At 37.8% G+C, this 18,350-nt stretch overlaps 1 protein-coding gene across 2 annotated transcripts; it reads right to left on the reverse strand.

Annotated features, from left to right (window-relative positions):
- Window positions 1-7,042: 7,042 nt before the first annotated feature.
- SEC61G (SEC61 translocon subunit gamma) lies at window positions 7,043-18,340 on the reverse strand. Of its 2 annotated transcripts, none has more exons than XM_072598192.1 (4): window positions 18,150-18,340; window positions 15,405-15,504; window positions 13,248-13,350; window positions 7,043-7,209 (listed from the first exon to the last, which is right to left on the reverse strand). In XM_072598192.1, the coding sequence occupies exons 2-4, from the start codon at window positions 15,496-15,498 to the stop codon at window positions 7,200-7,202; spliced, it is 207 nt and encodes a 68-aa protein (XP_072454293.1). In that variant the 5' UTR covers window positions 15,499-15,504; window positions 18,150-18,340; the 3' UTR covers window positions 7,043-7,199. The 2 variants fall into 2 exon arrangements, with proteins under 2 accessions (XP_072454293.1, XP_072454292.1); XM_072598191.1 differs by having other exon boundaries at window positions 17,706-18,159.
- Window positions 18,341-18,350: the final 10 nt, after the last annotated feature.

The following is an 18,350-nucleotide window of genomic DNA, read 5'->3' on the forward strand; positions in this document are numbered from 1 at the left end:
TTTGCAGAAGAAATGGTGGCCAAGAGGCACGAAGCAACATGCTCAAGGAAACTTCTCTAATGTGAGAATGGGGATCTGAAGCCAGGTTTCTCAGCTCCTAGTTCAGAACAAGCACACTGCTAATTTACATATATTTTTCATCACTTCCTTTGTGGAATCTGAAGTGAGGAATGAGTTGAATTGTGCACTCCTAGTAGTGCCTGTCATATGACAGATGCTTATAAATGATTGTTGCTGATGCACTAAGTCATTTTTTAAATCATCTTTAATGTGTTGTTTGCCATGTAGAATAGAACCATGAAAATAAAATAAATAATTATTAGCTACTTCATTTATGCCAGACTTTCATGACTAGTAAATGTATGTGGCATGACTTTCAGAAAAATGGGAACTGCCAAATGATGACTATATATTCTCAAAAATTATAGTTGAGAAAATATTTTCATGGACAGGTAACAAGCATGTTTTTGTAGCAAAGAAAATGTTGCTACTTTCAGGATTTAACCTAAATTCCTCAATCCTCTCCCTCCACCCCACCACCGACAAAAGCCTACAAGATCATTGTAGTGCAAAAAGGAAGTGACATGTACAGTGACGCTGTCACATACGGATGACAGTTACAAGAGGACAGATACCAATGGGGAACAGCATAGATATATGGTTTCTCTTGCCTTTAGTTCCACAAGCAACCTATATGGCAAACAGGAGTTTATATTTGATCCAGGCATAACTGGAGTTTATTGACTAGGAGATCAGACCTATGCTTTAGGAAAATTTGAACAGGCCACAGAATTTGTACTGCGATCAAAAACCCAAGATGCCTCTCATAGTTTTTAGACAAGGAGCTGAAACGGAGCTAATAGGAAACTGCCCCATCACCACTCCCCATCACAGTCACCACAGTGACTTTCCGATAGCACAAGTATGACCATATTACCCTCCTCAATCCAATTATTTCTGGCTCAAACATAAACTTGCTTGCAACCTGAAGTTCTTCACAATCTGTGTCTTTCTAACCTCAAAATGTTTTTACACCTCTCCACACACTCTGTAGCACAATCACACTGGCCTGTTTGATGTTCCTGTCACACAGTGCTCCAATTCCTATATCCGTGTATTTATGCCGCTATCCTCTGGGCTTCAAATGGAAGCCCCAGTTTCTTTCAAGACTCAGATAAAGAGCCATATTCAGCAGGAAGTCTTTCTGGATGCTCCCAGCTGGCCAGCTGTTGAGAGAGAGAGAGAGAGAGAGAGAGACAGAGACAGAGACAGAGACAGAGACAGAGACAGAGACAGAGACAGAGACAGAGACACAGAGACAGAGACAGAGACAAGAGAGAGACAGAGACAGAGAGACAGAGACAGAGAGAGAAAGATACATGCTATTTCTACCAGTTTCTTAGAACATAAGGGCTTTCACTTTTGCCTTGTATCTTCAGCACATTAATATAGGGCCAGCACATTGCAGGGGCTTAATAAATGCTTATTGACTGATTAACAAGTGCTCATTAGAATTATGTTTTAGCCAATTTGTACCCACCATGACTTATGTTTTGAGTTACCCATAAATTTGATTCTTCAGACATTAAACAAGACTAACAAATATATAGTCTCATCACAAGAATATTCCAATTTTAAGATGGATTTATATTTTGAAGTTTGGGATCATTAAAAATACTGCATAATTCCCAAAGCAATCTAGCCTGTTTTGTTTTTTTCTTTAAGTAATCAACAGAGTGATGTGGTGTATAAATCCCATACTTGGAGTGCTGAAGATTTGATTTTGAGTTTGAAATCTGAGTCAGACTTACTACCTATGTGACCATAGGCATATCACTTTTACTGCTCTGGGCACAGGCTCCTAATATGCAAAATGAGGTTAGACAGAGTGATCTCCAAGGTCCCTAGGATCTTACATTCCTATGTGTATAAATGTAATTCATGTGTGTGTGTATGTATATAAATACACATACATGTATACATATACATGTATGTATAGGGATGTATTAACTAAATGGATTGTCCATTCAATTGTATAACCTGGACAATAGGCAATTTCATTCATCTACTTTTTTTTGTATAGATTATCAAACTAATCTCTAAATAATCCTAGATCTAAATGAAGAAGCACTAAAATATTCTAACTTGATGCAACCAGCACATCTAAAAACAAGGGCATGTGAAGGGCCTAGGCCACAGGTTCCCAAAGTGGGCGACACTGCCCCCTGCAGGTGACACTGGAACAACTGGGGAGGTATTGAATAAAGAAGGAGGTGGTGGAAGCATAATTAAAGTGAAGGAAATTTTGAAAAACTGTTTGTACGTGTTTCATCTGTTGTATAGCAGTGTCAAGCTGCAGTGATTATATTATTTTCCAAATAAACAATCAAAATGCAAGTTATAACTGATCCATGCTCAAGTCTGCTGACAGGTCTTAAGAATGTTGCGAGGAGAGTACGTCATGCATTATTGGGAACTCCAGCATGCATCAGCAGGAATGTGTGTATGATGACTTGTTAACAGTGTGCTACTATATGGTTACATGATGTAAGACTGCATCATCAAAATTTCAATGCAGAAAACCCCCACAAATTCACAATCAATTATTAAATTTTCAGATGCATTATTTTTTTAATGTTTTATATTTTTTGAAATGATGCAAATTTCACAAAAAATCTATTAAAGGGTTAAAGAAAGTAGATTTCCAGGGAGGGCACTGAGTAACTTTTTTTTTTTTAAGGGGACAGTAGGTCAAATAAGTTTGGGAACCCCTGGTCTACTCCTTTTTCATTTGGCCTGTGCAGGATATCTCCTACAGTTCTAGCAAACACTGGTCTAGCAAAGTTTTCCATTTTATGTCTCATTTTACATCAATAGTGAAAAAGTAATTTGAAAAGAGTTATCCCTGGTTACACTTCTCAAAGAATCTTGTATGACATTAACCTATGTACAATGGCGCATTGGGGTAGGAATTTGGAGAACATCACAAAATAAATTGGTGTTCCTAATGGAGGACATATCACAAAATAAATTGATGTTCTTAAGACGGTGGAATTTTTCTAATGTTAAATTCAAACACATTCACACACATCATATTAAAAAGGGTGTTAGGCAGGACTCGAACGAAGATATGAGGAGACACTTCTCCAAACCTACCACTTCCTGGAGTAGGATACAAAGGTGTTACACATTACACGTTTTTGGAGGGATCAATGTATTGATCAGTTATGCTTTCTTCCCCTCTAAAAATATCATAAGGGACAGCTTTCTCAGATGGAGTTGGGGAGATACGTGAGGTAACTATTGTGAAGTAAGAAACAGAAAATATCAACAACTCATTTTTAAAACATGTTATAGTAGCCAAGGAATTAGTGAGTGAAATAGATCTGAATTAAGAACTAACTCTAAAACAAGGGTTGTCTCTGATAATGCACTATACACTAAGTTTTGAGAACTGTTCTTCCATTTCTTCCCTAGTACTTCATTGGCAGGGCATGTGACAACAGTATAAGCCGTGCTGATTATCTGTTAAGAGATGTGAGAAAAATGGAGATGAATTATAGCTCCTGCTAAGATAAAACAAAGTTAGAATCTAGAGACTCTTCAAAATGTGCTGTAAAGAAGTTAAAGTTCAAAGCATGTATGTGGCAGGATTGTACAGGAGGGGTGCTTTGGGGGAAAGGCAGAATGGTACAGGAAAGAAGATAGAATAATGTATTTTTGCATCATGGGCAAGTTGAGTACTACCTATACAGAACCTGAGAGCTATCTGGAAGGTTGAGTTGTGAACAATCTATTACTTGCTTCTGAGTCATGAGGGCCAATAAAGCTTCTTTCATCATCTTTGAAAGTCTCATCTCTACAGAAAGTAGAGGTATTTCCTGGACAACAGGACTGAGGGCTGAGAGAATGCATGCTTTAAAAAAAAACAATCATTTTGCCATGAAGATGGATGCCTCAGCCTTCTGCTCCTGGCTCAGAGTAATCCCCACCCCACAAAGAGAAGCAGTTATCTGCATAATTCTACCCAGGAATAGTAATCTTATCTTCGATGTTTATAAATACTGGTCTACTTTTAACTTTGAGTTCTGCAGGGTAAGTAGAACTCATATTTAAATTCCATGTAGCAAACACTGATAATCTGCAAATTGTTGTGCACACTCAAAATAACAGTACAAGACAAGGACTAAAGTATTTCACAATCGATTAAATACGAAGTCCTTGTAATGGACAATCTATACCTTAGTGTAATAAAAATGATAAATTCATGTTGATAGTTATGAACCTTTTATTACTTCTAAGTCTCCTCTGCACTAAAAAATATCCTTACTAAATCATAAAAACAAGGTGATAGTTTTGCATTTTTTAACCATTTTTACTTTTATTACACTTTATGAGGTATCAACACAGAGCAAAGCAGGAGACTCAGTAATTAGGGGTACTGAATATGCAGTCTTTTCCTGGGCTAGACAAACACTCATAAAATTGCCACAGGGCTTTAATTTTCACTCATCCTCCCTGTTTTTAGACTGTACCTCCAAATGTTGGCAGTTAGAGGGAAGCTAGGACAATTAAGGGATAAAATTGTCCTCATTTCAGACAACCTAGATGATCTTTCCTCCCTCCCCACCCAGTTCATGGTTATTTCAGATGTGGAAAAACATTTTCCCCTCAGAGAAAAAGACTAAAATGTTAAATAATGAAAATGCTGATTCCTTTGACATACCCAAAGTGGTCAAATTTCCTTTGTCTTTCCCTAATGCATCTTATTTTCTCTACCACATCATTTTCCTTTAATTTACATGCTATAATGTCGATCTAATTTGTTTTACTCCTTGATCACTTTTATTCTGTTTATTTTAAAAGTCAAATATTTCTGTCATTAGACCCAGTGGGGCAGACCTGGAATCTTTACCTGAGGAAGTTTGATGTTGGAAGATCACTTGAACTCAGGAGTTCTGAGTTGCAGTAGGGCTAAAGGCAACCATGGGTCTACACTAAGTCTGGCACCAACATGGTAAAGCTAACAGGGGAAAGGGAAAAGAGAATTTGGCAGCATCAAGAGGGATAATCAGCCCAGGTTAGAAACTGCAGCTTCCAAATTGATCAACTGTGAAATCCAGACATAGTCCTTGAGTATCTATTGCACTTTCAGTCTGGGAAATGGAGATTCACTCTCAAAATATTTTTTTAAAAAAGTTAAGTTGCTTCCTCTTTGTAACCACTGATACTTTCTATGCTGTAGTCCAAACAGAAAAAAACAGTCCTTCTAACACAGCGGAGGCATGGGGACATTTTCTGTGGTAGATAACTGCTAATGTCTATAGTATCTGTATACAGACATTTAGTGTGCACTCAACACAAACACACACACACACACACACACACACACACACACACACACACGATGCTCAGAACTTTGGAAATAAAATGTTATAAAAACTGACAACAGAAAATACTAATAAATATCTGCAAGGACATATAGATGTCTTCTGAAACTTGAGATAAAAAGGTTAGCAGCTATTACCTACGTATAATAGTAAATATTTTCATCCTTATAGTTTTACTCAAAATGTTAGTTTTTATACTAAATAAAAAATATAACATATATTCTATTAAGGTAAGCTCTGGTTGGTTTTAAAACTTCCAGAAGATATTAAGTACAAGCCTGGCACCAGATATTAGGCTAGGTTTGGAAAGGCTCACCAAGAGAATAACTTTTCACCATAGCAACTCATAAAATGGATAAAATGTTATATGCATAAAGTGGGTATAGTAACACATCACCTGTCTGGATCTTTGTCATATGGCAACGTCCTTTATCTGGAGAAATTTTCAAGATCCAGGAACTAAGCAAAAGGCCTTTGATTAGTAAAATACAACTGATGCTCCAAAGTACCTCAAGTCCTCATTTTAATTCAAAGAAGCTTGTGTAGCTACCAGTTTTGCAAAGCCTCGGAAACAGGAAATTAGATGGAGGAATAAGATGGGAAAAAGATATGAGAACAATGGGATATCAAAGGCTACATTATAGGTAGGCAAAGAACATTTTTAAAAACTAGACATCAATAAAAACAGCAGTTCAGTCTGAGTCTGTCTAGCACAGGAGCCAAGTAGCTATTTATATACAGCTTTCCATACTTTAACGAGTCCTAGTTAGTACTCAAGGGTAGGGGTATATCCTTCATCGTATTTTGACAGAATACAAAAATGGATGATCATAACTATAACCTTGAGTCTAAAAACAGTTTAATTATGCTCAAGGCCAAGGAAGTATATAAAACATTTTAGAAAGGTTTCCAAAAAATATGGTTCCTATAAAAATAAATTTTGTTACTTCAATGGGTAAGCTTTCGGAAAAATTTGACTGACCAAGTTCATTCCACAAGGGTCTCAGAGGGTTGATATCTTCTTATATAATTTCCAAAAAATATTTATTACATAAAGACCAATGAACAAGAGAAAGCCTACAACTTTCTCAATTCATTAATGATCAAAAACTCAAGAAAGTAAGTCTGAATATTAAAATGTTGTTTGGGAAATTATGGTAATATATTTTAAAAGGAAAAGTGAACAATTTAAGAAAGGAAATATTTATGGAAAATATGCTGTATCAGTCATATCTGTCAGTGAACTTTTTATAAAATTAAGTACTAAAGCAGTCACAATAGTCCCACCAGTCTGCTTAGAGGACGGTTCTTGATTTACCTTTTTCCAATTTGTTAGTTGGGCTGTTTCTTGTGAAACCCAAACTTGCGAAAGTTAGTTATCACTAATGTATTTCATTACAGGAATTTACAGATGGGCTCTGTCATCATCCCTAAGAAAACCCCCTGCTATCTTTTATCTTCTTCCTATCTTCTATCCACAGTAATTCAAGATTTCCCTCTTCAACATTTTCCCTTACAGCTGAAATGGGAAATCTGCCAGAAAATCAAATTGCCTCTCTTCCTCTAGGCTAAGAAAAAGTATGGAAATTATGGCAACCAATTATTTCTCATACAATAAGGAGGGTTGGAAGAACATTCAATTATGGAGGAAGTTTAGATTTCTGTAAAAGTTATTTTAATGTAGACATTGAAAATACCAAGGAAATAAGCCACATACGACAAAATTTTTACTAAATGAACAAAGTCAACACCTTCCCAACCCCAAACTTGTCCATCAAGCTTGAAGAAGTAAATGTCTTCCAGAAGTATTCAGCCACCACTGTAAGACAAAAAAGAAAAGTTTTGAATAAATTTTATTTTAGCCCATCAAAATAAAACAAAATTAAAAAAAAAGAAAACCTTTATATAAATGAAAGGTCATTATTTTAGAGATAGTCTTCACATTAACACAAGAAACTCAATATACAATGTCATCCACTCATTTACTTTTCTAAACATTTGTCGAGCATGATAGGCCACAAAGAATCAGTTTTAATAGCCAAGAGGTATCTCAGAGATCTAGATTGGCAGATCAGGGGAATGCCAATGACATAGTACAGCCTGATTTCAGCATAGATTTATATATGAACTTGAGAATATTATAATAAAGTGCTATTGGGGAAAATGGATCTGGAAATGCTGGTAAAATAAATTCTAGAAAGTCAGAGATAAATCAATTGTGGATCATGGGAAAATAATATCCATTTTCTGTCTACATGTTTTTACAAGGGAAAAAGCTGCCTTCTGGCAACATGCTCAGCACAATCAAGACTGGCTTAAAAGAAACAGGTCTGTTCCATAGTTTAAATACGTTTTTAAGTTTAACAACAAAAACATATTTTAAGACTTTATTATAAGCACAAAAACTTGAAATAATTAATGTGTATCCTGGTTATCTTCAAGAATGTTGGCATTTACCTATATTTTTCTATTTTAACCTATTTTTCATTTTGTCTAACATACCTATTTCTCTAAGCAATACTAATGACTCCTTTAGATCTGTGTTAAGCCTAATTCTGAAATCAAATGTTACCTTTGCTGTGATGTTACTGCTGCATCTCAAGTCTTGCTAGTTTATCTGCACAGTTAAACCAGAATATGTTCTTGTCTACCCTTGAAGAACAGATATGGCAGCTTCATAACAGAATATTCTGTTTTGCATATATTTTGACTTGAAATCATTCACGGAGGCAGAAAATGCTCAGAAGAGTTCAATAAATTGGCTAGGTAACTACCTTTCCAATCTTACAATTTGGGTGGCCCTATCTTTGAAGGATACAGGGAAGTAAAAATTCAGCTGGAAAGTCAGAAGCAGGTTATTTTTTTCCTTATCCCCAAACCAGTACACATACACACACACAAAAACATTGGTTAAAGAACTGCAAAAAGATACCTAATAGACTGACGGAGGATGTCCTCCAATATACTGAAGAGAGCTCTAGTGGTATGCCAAAAAAAGTAGGAGGATGGGGGGGTAGTGGGGTGGGTGTGTGTGGGTGTGACAAGAGTGTCTGTCCTGTTCAATATTTTTTTTTCTAATGATTTCCAGAAGGATATAATATACTTATAAAATTTTCAGGGGAAACTAATAAGTGAATGACAGGATCAAGATTCAAAATTCTAGGCTCACAATTAGTAAGATGAAATTCAACAGAGAAAAATGAAGTCCTATACTTAGATTCAAATAAATAAGTTGTATAGATAGAACAGCTAGTGGGAAGAACTGTCCACTTTCAGTGAAAAGTATCTATGAGTTTAAATTAAGTAACTACAATCTCAATACGAGCTAATGGTATAAAAAGCCAACTTAATCTTAGGCTACAGAAATAAAACGACAGTACTCTAAAAATGGAATAGTCCTATAATATAAATATATATAGTGATAGACTGCAGTACTGCATGCTTAGTGCTATAAAAGGTGGTAAAGTCTTAAGAAGGACATTGATAAACTGGAATACATCAAGAGATGACCAATATTAGAAGATAAGGTTTATATGGTGTACTAAGATCTGGCAAAGAGCTTTACACAACAGCTGGAAGAACTAAGAATACTCAGTCTAATAAGGAAAAGATGAATGTGACCCAAATATTTGATGGGCTATTATTTACTTATTTGAAAACCAAGAATCAATAAGAAGAAGCTAAAAGGAAGCCAATTTCAGTTCAATATAATATAGGATGACTATTTTGATACCTAAGATAACTCACATAGTGCTTTAAGGTTTCCAAAGCACTTTTTTCACAACAATCTTGGGGAATATAAAGTACAAAAATTACTATATCCTCATTTTACAGATGAGGAACCTGAGGCTCAGAGAGATGATAAGTCTTACCCCATGGTAACATGCTAGCTAGCTAATCCTAGCTCTGACATTTACTCACTGTGTCCATGGATAAAACAGGGAGGTCAGACCAGATGACCTTTGAGGCCCCTTTATGGTATCCTTTCAAAGGATAACTGTCAGCTAGAAAGTATGAACCTAGGTCTTCTGACTCTTTTTAGTATAATGTACTTCTCAGCATTTATACATTCATACATATGCTTTAAGGTTCGAAAAAGCTTTCTTTTTATTAATCTCGTTTGTTCCTAACAACCCTGTGAGGTAGGTCCTCTTATGATTCCCATTTTATAGATGAGAAAACCAAAGGTCAGAGAGATCAAATGGTTGGTCCTATGATCACACTTCAGACTTGGAGTCAGGCCTCTCCTAGGTCAATAGGCTTTTCATTACTTCAGGTCTCTCCTTAGTTCTAACAAAGAGTGATTTCAAATGAATATGAAACAGACTACTCTTTAAGGAAGATGACCTCCCCACCTTAACAGGAAGTGTTCAAGTAGAGCTTTGATAGACAGTTGTCAGGGGTATTGTAGAGAAAACTGTCTTGCAAAGTAGGTTAGGGAAGGTGATACCAAAGATCGCTTCTAGCTATAAGATTCTAGCATCACACAATAACTGCCTTTTATCTAATTTAATTCATGTTAGAAATTTACATAGCATTTATATTCATTCATTTCTCAACATTTACAAGACAACCTCCACTAACTGTAGTACATCAGTCTGCTTTGAAGTAGGTCAAAGTACTCAATATGAAAAATAAATTCAGAATATCTAATTGTAAACTTTCAGCAGGTGGATTACAGAAAAGGATAATTACCAATATGATAAAGGACAATGGGAAATATATTACATATAAATTCCAATAGTGACAGTTGATGTGTTCATACTATGAAGCCACATTACCTTTCATTAAGTTCATGGAGTCATCATCAATTACAGAACACATCTCAACTTGAAAAAAAGATTTTTGTGGTATACTCTTAAATTATTGCTACCTATTAGTGAGACTACTTCTCTCATCACAAGCCAGAAAAGTAGACTTGATAACATTCTATCCACAGATTTTTAATGTCTGAAGGATGAATACAAGACAATATTTTTACAAGTTATGCTACAACAGTTAACACTGCACATGAAGGCAAATAGGCTTTTAAAACCCTGATATTTCATTCAAATTCTTACAAAATTTAAATATACTTAAAAAAAAAAACTTATGGCAATGAGTGCAAACCAGACCAGCATGGAGTGCAGACCAGCGTAGAGCAGCAGGGAGAGGACCCAGAACAGGATTCAGGGCGCCACCACCAGCAGTTCCCAGATTTCTCAACCCACAAATGCCACAAATAGCTTCAAAGGTCAGTGGGAGGGCTCTAGCAGCTGCCATTTTCTGAGCCCTCTACCTAGAGCCCCTGGGGGAATTGAGCCACTGATCTGATTCTCAGCCCTGAGATCCACCCAGAGGTGAGGAGGAACATGGCAGTGGAGCTGGTGGAGGCTCTGGAGAGAAAATTCAATTGCAGGTTCTGAGCAGAAAAGTTTTTGGTTGCTCCCAATCTAGTACACAGGTCAGGAGAGGAGTAAACACCTCTCCCTTCACTGTGCCACCTTGGAGGAACTGAGAATTTACAGATCCCCAGAATATACCCTCCTCTCGACAAATGTCTCAAAAGTCAAGTAACGGATTGGGAAAATGCCCAAAAAAGGGAAAAAAAATAAGACCATAGAAGGTTACTTCCTTGGTGAACAGGTATTTTCTCCCATTCTTTCAGATAAGGAAAAACAAAGCATAACACCACAGGAAGTCAAGGCTTCTGTGTCCAAAACCTCCAAAATAAATGTACAATGGTCTCAAGCCATGGAAGAGCTCAAAAAGGATTTTGAAAATCAAGTAAGAGAGGTGGAGGAAAAATTGGGAAGAGAAATGAGAGCTATGTAAGAAAAGCAAGTCAGCAGCTTGGTAAAGGAGACCCAAAAAAATGCTGAAGAAAATAACACCTTTAAAAATAGGCTAACTCAATTGGCAAAAGAGGTCCAAAAAGCCAATGAGGAAAAGAAAGCTTTAAAAAGCAGAATTAGCCAAATGGAAAAGGAAGTTCAAAAGCTCACTGAAGAAAATAGTTCTTTAAAAATCAGTATGGAGCAGATGGAGGCTAATGACTTTATGAGAAACCAAGAAATTACAAAACAAAACCAAAAGAATGAAAAAATAGAAGATAACGTGAAATATCTCACTGCAAAAACAACTGACCTGGAAAATAGATCCAGAAGAGACAATTTAAAAATTATGGGACTACCTGAAAGCCATGATCAGAAAAGGAGCCCAGACATCATCTTTCATACCATTATCAAGGAAAACTGCCCTGATATTCTAGAACCATATGATAAAATGAATATTGAAAGAATTCACCCTGAAAAAGACCCGAAAAGAGAAACTCCTAGGAATACTGTAGTCAAATTCCAGAGTTCCCAAGTCAAGGAGAAAATATTGCAAGCAGCCAGAATGAAACAGTTTGAATATTGTGGAAATACAATCAGGATAACACAGATTCTGGCAGCTTCTACGTTAAAGGATCAAAGGGCTTGGAATATGATATTCCAGAAGTCAAAGGAACTAGGATTAAAACCAAGAATCACCTATCCAGCAAAAGTGAGTATAATACTTCAGAGGAAAAAATGGTCATTCAATGAAATAGAGGACTTTCAAGAATTCTTGATGAAAAGACCAGAACTGAACATCTGACTTTCAAACACAAGAATCAAGGGAAGTATGAAATGGTAAACATGAAAGAGAAAACAAAAAGGACTTTCTAAAGCTGAACTGTTTACATTCCTACATGGAAAGACAACATTTGTAACTCTTGAGACTTTTCTCAGTATTTGGGTAGTTGGAAGGATTATACACACATCACACACACACACACACACACACACACACACACACACACACACACACACACACAGAAAACAAAGGGGTAAGTTGAATAAGAAAGGATGGTGTTTAAAAAAATTAAATAAAATTGAGGAGTGAGAGAGAATATATTGGGAGGAGAAAGGGAGAAATGGAATGGGGTAAAATATCACTCACCAAGGAGGCAAGAACAAGCTTCTTCAGGGAAGAAGAAAAGGGAGGATGTGAGAGGGAAAAAAGGAAGCTTACACATTTGCTTACTCAGTTTGGTATGAAAGTGTATCTTGCACTACAGAAGGGTAGGGGAGAAGGAGACAAGTGGGGTGAGGGGGATGATGGAAGGGAGGGTAAATGGGAGGAGGGAGCAATCAGAAGTAAACACTCTTGGGGAGGGACAAGGTCAAAAGAGAGAACAGAATAAATGGGGGGGCAGAATAGAATGCAGGGAAATACAGTTAAGTCTTACACAACATGAGTATTATGGAAGTCTTTTGCAAAGCACACTTATACAGCCTATATTGAATTGCTTGCCTTCTCAGTGGGGATGGGTGGGGAGGGAGGAAGGGAGAGAAGTTGGAATTCAAAGTATTAGGAAGAAATGCTGAGAACTGTTTTTGCATACAACTGGGAAATAAGAAATCCAGGTAATGGGGTACCGAAACCTATCTTGCCCCACAAGAAAAGAGAGAAGGGGATTAAGGGAAGGGAGGGGTGTGACAGAAGACAGGGCACACTGAGGGAAGGGATAATCAGAATGCAAGGCATTATGGGGTGGGGGGAGGGGAGAGATGGGGAGAAAATGTGGAACTTAAAATTTTGTGGAAATGAATGTTGAAAACTAAAAATAAATAAATAAGCATTAAAAAAGGGGGAAAAGGACTCACATGTACATTAAAAAAACATGACAAATATGAAAGTATTTTGAGAATTATAAACTGATTTGTATGTTATTTTTAAGTACATACTACCACATGAAAACACCAAAAACAAATCCTTAGTCATACCTAGTTAACTCAAATAATTACAGATTTAATTCCAACTAAGAAAGTTTATTTGATAAAAGTTACTTACACGATGATGTTATTAATAGGGATGTGGATCAATTTAACAAAAAAGCCAATAAATCCCATTATAGCAAACCCTATTGCTGTTGCCATAGCGATCTTCTGGAATTCTGTAATTAAGAACACAAATAACTCACTTTATTTTCTTTACTTTTGAATGGCACAATGAAAAAAAATAACCCAGAATGGTCAAGCATGATGTGTAAGACATAACTAATAAACAGATTCACTCTTGGTTACTGGATGTACAAACTTAAGTAAAATGTGAACATACATTCAAAAAGTTAATTCTTAGGTATCATCTCACACCTAGCACTAGCAGATATATGACAAAAGAAGGAGATGGTCAATGTTAGAGGGATTATGAAAAGACAGGAACACTAATATGAAATAGGTAGAGCTGTACATATGTCCATCCATTCTGGAAAGCAAATGGAAATTATGCTAAGAAGTGACTGAAATCTCTGTCTTTTGTCTCAGAAATCCCAATATTTAATATGGATCCCAAGGAGTTCAAAGATGTAAAGGTCCTCATACAACAAAATATTTAGAGAAGCACTTTTTGAATTGGCAAAGAAATTCAACAATGTAGTTGCCCCGGGGACTGGTGGAATTGGTTTAACAAATCATACATGAATACAATGGACTATTATTAAGCGTATCATAAGGAATGAAGAACAGGAATAATACAGAAATGCAAAGGCAGACATAAACTGATGAAAAGTAAAGCAAATGGAACCAAGTAAATGATAAATACAACTACAACAATGCAAATAAAAAGAACAAAAAACTGACACTGGATACTAATACTTGATTGGAAAGGAAAACTATGAGTAGACCCTTCCCTCCCCCTTCTTTGCCGAGATACAGGATTACAGGTGTGAACCAATGCATATACTATTTTATTCTGTTCATGTGATAGTTAGCTTTGTGGAATTATGGTTTTTTCCTTTCTTTTTTATTGTGTTACAAGGCAGAAATCTTTTTTGTTCCAGGACGCCTCTACCCTCTTAAAAATTAAGGACCCCCCCCAAAAATGTGTTAATAAGAGTTTTAGAAATTGATATTTAGCAATATTAGAAATTAAAATGTCTTCATGTTTTTACAAAAACAGTTTTGACCTCATGGACTCCCTGAAAGGCTCTCTGATCCACACACTTTTAGAACTGCTGGAACAAGGGATAGCACCAAATGGTGGAAGAAAATGAAGGTGACAAAAACAAAAAATATCAATAAAAATTCATTTAAAAAAATTAAACAATGAAGTATACTCAATTCATTAATTAGTTAGCTTTGCCAAAAAACATCTGATTCTTTAAGAAAACACAAAAATAATGTTCCTGTTAAGATTAGCAATAAACTTTGCAGTAATATATATTCAAATATAAATCCACAAGATGATATTTTAAAATACTAAGATTTTAAAATAAAATAAATTTAATATTTATGAAATTTAAATTAAATTAAAATTTAAAAATTTTAAATAGTTTTTTAGAAGTTTTAAATACTAAAAAAAGGGAAATGAAAGGGAAAACAAGTTGTTTTAGGAAAAATTAGTGAAAGACTGGTAACAATGGACCAAAAGATATGTTTGAATTAGTATAATTTAGGCAAACAGACCATCATATTCACATAACTGATAAACAATAAAATATTTTCTAGTTTAGGAAAGATTTATTAATAGAACAAGTTTCATTATGTATTCACTGTTTAATCTATTTGCGGTGACTAAAAACACCAATCAAGGTGTGCAGAAAAAGAAATATGGGAAGTAGCTACTTAAAAATAACTAGATGACAAAAAGAAGAGTTAATGAGAAACAAGAAAAATCTGGGACTTTACAGAAAATAGAGAAAGCAATCTTTCCTTTTTATGCTGTAATGTTGCAACTAAAGAGGTATACAGATTGGGGGGAGAAGCAGGCACTTGTAATTGAAAACTGTAAGTAATAAATATTCTGTCAAAACTGAGATAGTAGTTACACCAAGAAATCCTACAAAAGAGAATGAATAGGGTCAAAAAGGAATTAAAACATTAAATGGAGAAAAGAATGACAAAGAAATTCATGAAGATAAAGAAAAATACAAAGAAAGAAAGTTAAAAAAAACATACAGGGAAGGGGTAAACAAAAGCAGAACTTAAGCAAGTGACTGGCAGCCTTTACCTTTTCTATCTGGCTTGGTACATCTTTTGACAAGTCGAATTGAGTCCTTCACAAACTGCCGACTAGGCTCAACAAATTGCATTACCTGATCCATGACTATCTGTTTAAACAAAGACACAGTAAATTATTAAATTAGTTGTATGTCAAACATCTGCTCATTTACTCAGATCACAGCACTAATGAGGTTAGAGGGGTAATTAAGTCTGAAAAAGGTATTTCAAAGATCAGAGTAGAACTGGAGGTCCAGGAGTACAGTTGCAACATGATCTCCACTTGGGACCATATTTGCAACTGCCATTAAGAAAATCAGCAATGCTGATGAGACCCAAGAATATAATCTATTGGCAGCTAGATGGCACAGGGGAGAGAGCACTAAGCTGTGTCACTTAACCAGGGTCGGGTCTCAGTTATTCCCGGTAAAGTGAGAATAACCACACCTACTCTAGAAGGGTGGTTGTAAGAAACAAACATTTGTAAAGCACTAAGCACACCAGGTGCTACATAAATGCTTATTTAGTACCCCCTTTAAGTTTAAAGAACAAAGAAATCAGGGTACTTCCTTGAGGTGGGAGGCAGAGGGAGAAGGGGATAGGAGGGAGGGAGGCGACAAGCCTGGAAAGGGAGTTAGGTATCAAGCTGGAAGGTCTATCTGAAGGATGGTCAGGATGATTATGCAAAATAACAACTGGTAGAGAAACAGTGCTTTAGTGGATAGAGCCTCCAGACTAGGAAAATTTGAATATTCAGTAAATTTGAGTTTAAACCTGTCTCACATACTTAATAGCTTTATCAACCTTCACAGAGACCATCATTTAACTGATTAACTTGATCATGTAACTGTTTACTCTTCTGTTAAGAGTGAAATAATTTCACCTGTTTCACAGGAGGATTAAATGAGTTATGAGGATTGAAAGACTTAACATATGCAAAGCACTTTTGAAAACTTTAAAATGCAATAAAAATGATAGTCTTATATTATTATTATTTAAGGTTTAAAAAGCACTTGACATACATCAGCACTGGATTTAGTCAAGGGTCACCTCTATACCATTATAAGAATGTAAGGTTTTATGGAATTTTACTATTGTCTGGAAATCAAAACCAAATAATTTTCAAAACAGAGAATTATCGGTCTGAAGAATTGGCTGAAGAAAGTTTACGTAACCTGGAGTTGCTAGTCAAAGTCCATGGAAGGCTTGAGGCCTGGCCTCCACAAAATCACTTAGTACTTTACATGTGTATGGACATAAACGCATAAAAATAAAAACAAACACACACATACATACATACTGTTGTTCAGGTGTGGTCCAACTCTTTGCAACCCCATTTTAGGGTTTTCTTGGCAAAGATACTGCAGTGATTTGCCATTTCCTTCTCCAGTTCATTTTACAGATGAGGAAACTGAGGTAAATAGGGTTAAGTGACTAGCCCCAAGTCCCACAGCTATAAGGGTCTGAGGCCATATTTGAACTGGGTAAGATGAGTTTTCCTGATGCCAGACCTGGTGCTTTATCCACAACCTTTATCCACGTGTGGTATACACACTCAGACACTAGCTGTGTGGTCTTGGCCAAGCCACTTAACCCGGGCTGCCTCAGTTCATCTAAGAAATGGTGAACCACTCCAGTACCTTTGTCAAGAAAAGCCCAAAGGGTAGATCAGGAGGCATCAGACAGGACTGAAACGACCCAACAACAAAATATACGTGTGTACATGCATGTGTGTGTGTATCCATTATCTGGGCATATATGTACGTACAGGCCTATACTACATAGGTGGAGCACGGTCATCACAGATAACATAATAAATGCAAAGCACACAAAGGGCACAGAAATTATTCTGTGTATGTAACCATTCCATCAGTTTAAGTGTTGTTTTCCCCAAGTACGATCCAAATTTCTTGAGGAGAGGCTGTTTTTGTCTTTCTACGCCCAGAACCTAGGGAAGAGACAGCGCTTGGAAAGAAGCAGGTTTGTTAAAAGGTTCTTTTTTTCTTTTTAATGCTTGTGGAAATGAATGGAATTTTGGGAAAGCCTGTCCTAAGAGACGCCAAGGATTAAGTGGAAACGTGTCTGGCAACGTCTTAAGAAAAATGAAAACCGCGGTTCAATCGGAGCTGCCAGCCGAACCCCTCAGCGAACTCCGCACCCGAGAACCCGAGCACTGGGAGAGACCTCGGAGATGAGCGGGGACAAGCCCGGGCACCCGAGGCCCTCGCTCCCCTCCTGTGACTCCCCCATCCCCTGCGCCCGGGGGGCCCTCTCCCCCGAATCCTCCACCCCCTCCCCCCCGCGGCTGTACCGTAGCGGGAGACGAAAGTCCCCAGGGCAGGCCCACCCCACACACGGACGCCACGGAGGACACCGAGAGGGCGGCGGCCCAGGTCTGGGCCCGGAGCCCCCAGCCCGGCAGCAGCGCGGCCCGCCGGGGGCCGTCCTCGCTTTCCTGGCCGCAGGGCGGGGCGGAGCGGGTTCTTCGCCTCCACATGGGGACGTCCTGCCCGGGCGACCGCCCAGAGGGGCCGAAGCCCCCAGCCTCCCTGCGCGTGGTCACGGCGGCGCCCGGCCTCGGCCGGGGGGCGGAGGCGGAGATGGAGGCTGGGCTGGGCCCCGTCCCGGTCTACCGCACCGCCCGCGACCCACGGTCTCGCAGTACCGCAGGCTCGTGGCGGTGTCCCCATGGCCCAAGGCGCGTCACAAAACGCCGGCCATGCGCGGAGTCAAACACCCCTGGGGACCCCCTCACCTGCACAACCGACGCTCCAGACCTAAAGGACACGTAACCACTCGGAGGAAAGCGCACTACTCCCGGAGGAACCGGAAGCTGTCAGCCACTACCCCGCCCCCCAACCGGGCCAGGGATCCAACGGCACGCACAAGCTTGCGCAGACGCAGAGCGAACGCGATGCGTGCTGCCACGCAGCTTCCCGGAAGTTTCCGTTAGCCC

This window comes from Notamacropus eugenii, chromosome 3 (genome assembly GCF_028372415.1).
Source record: "Notamacropus eugenii isolate mMacEug1 chromosome 3, mMacEug1.pri_v2, whole genome shotgun sequence".
NCBI classification, from domain to species: Eukaryota; Metazoa; Chordata; class Mammalia; order Diprotodontia; family Macropodidae; genus Notamacropus; species Notamacropus eugenii.

Coding starts and splice junctions, on each gene's coding strand:
- SEC61G (XM_072598191.1), bottom strand. CDS start 17,891: ATGTGGAGGCGAAGAACCCGCTCCGCCCCGCCCTGCGGCCAGGAAAGC. Junction 15,505..17,705: donor GACTTTCGTCTCCCGCTACG/GTACAGCCGCGG, acceptor TTGTTTAAACAG/ATAGTCATGGATCAGGTAAT. Junction 13,351..15,404: donor TACCAAGCCAGATAGAAAAG/GTAAAGGCTGCC, acceptor TCTTAATTACAG/AATTCCAGAAGATCGCTATG.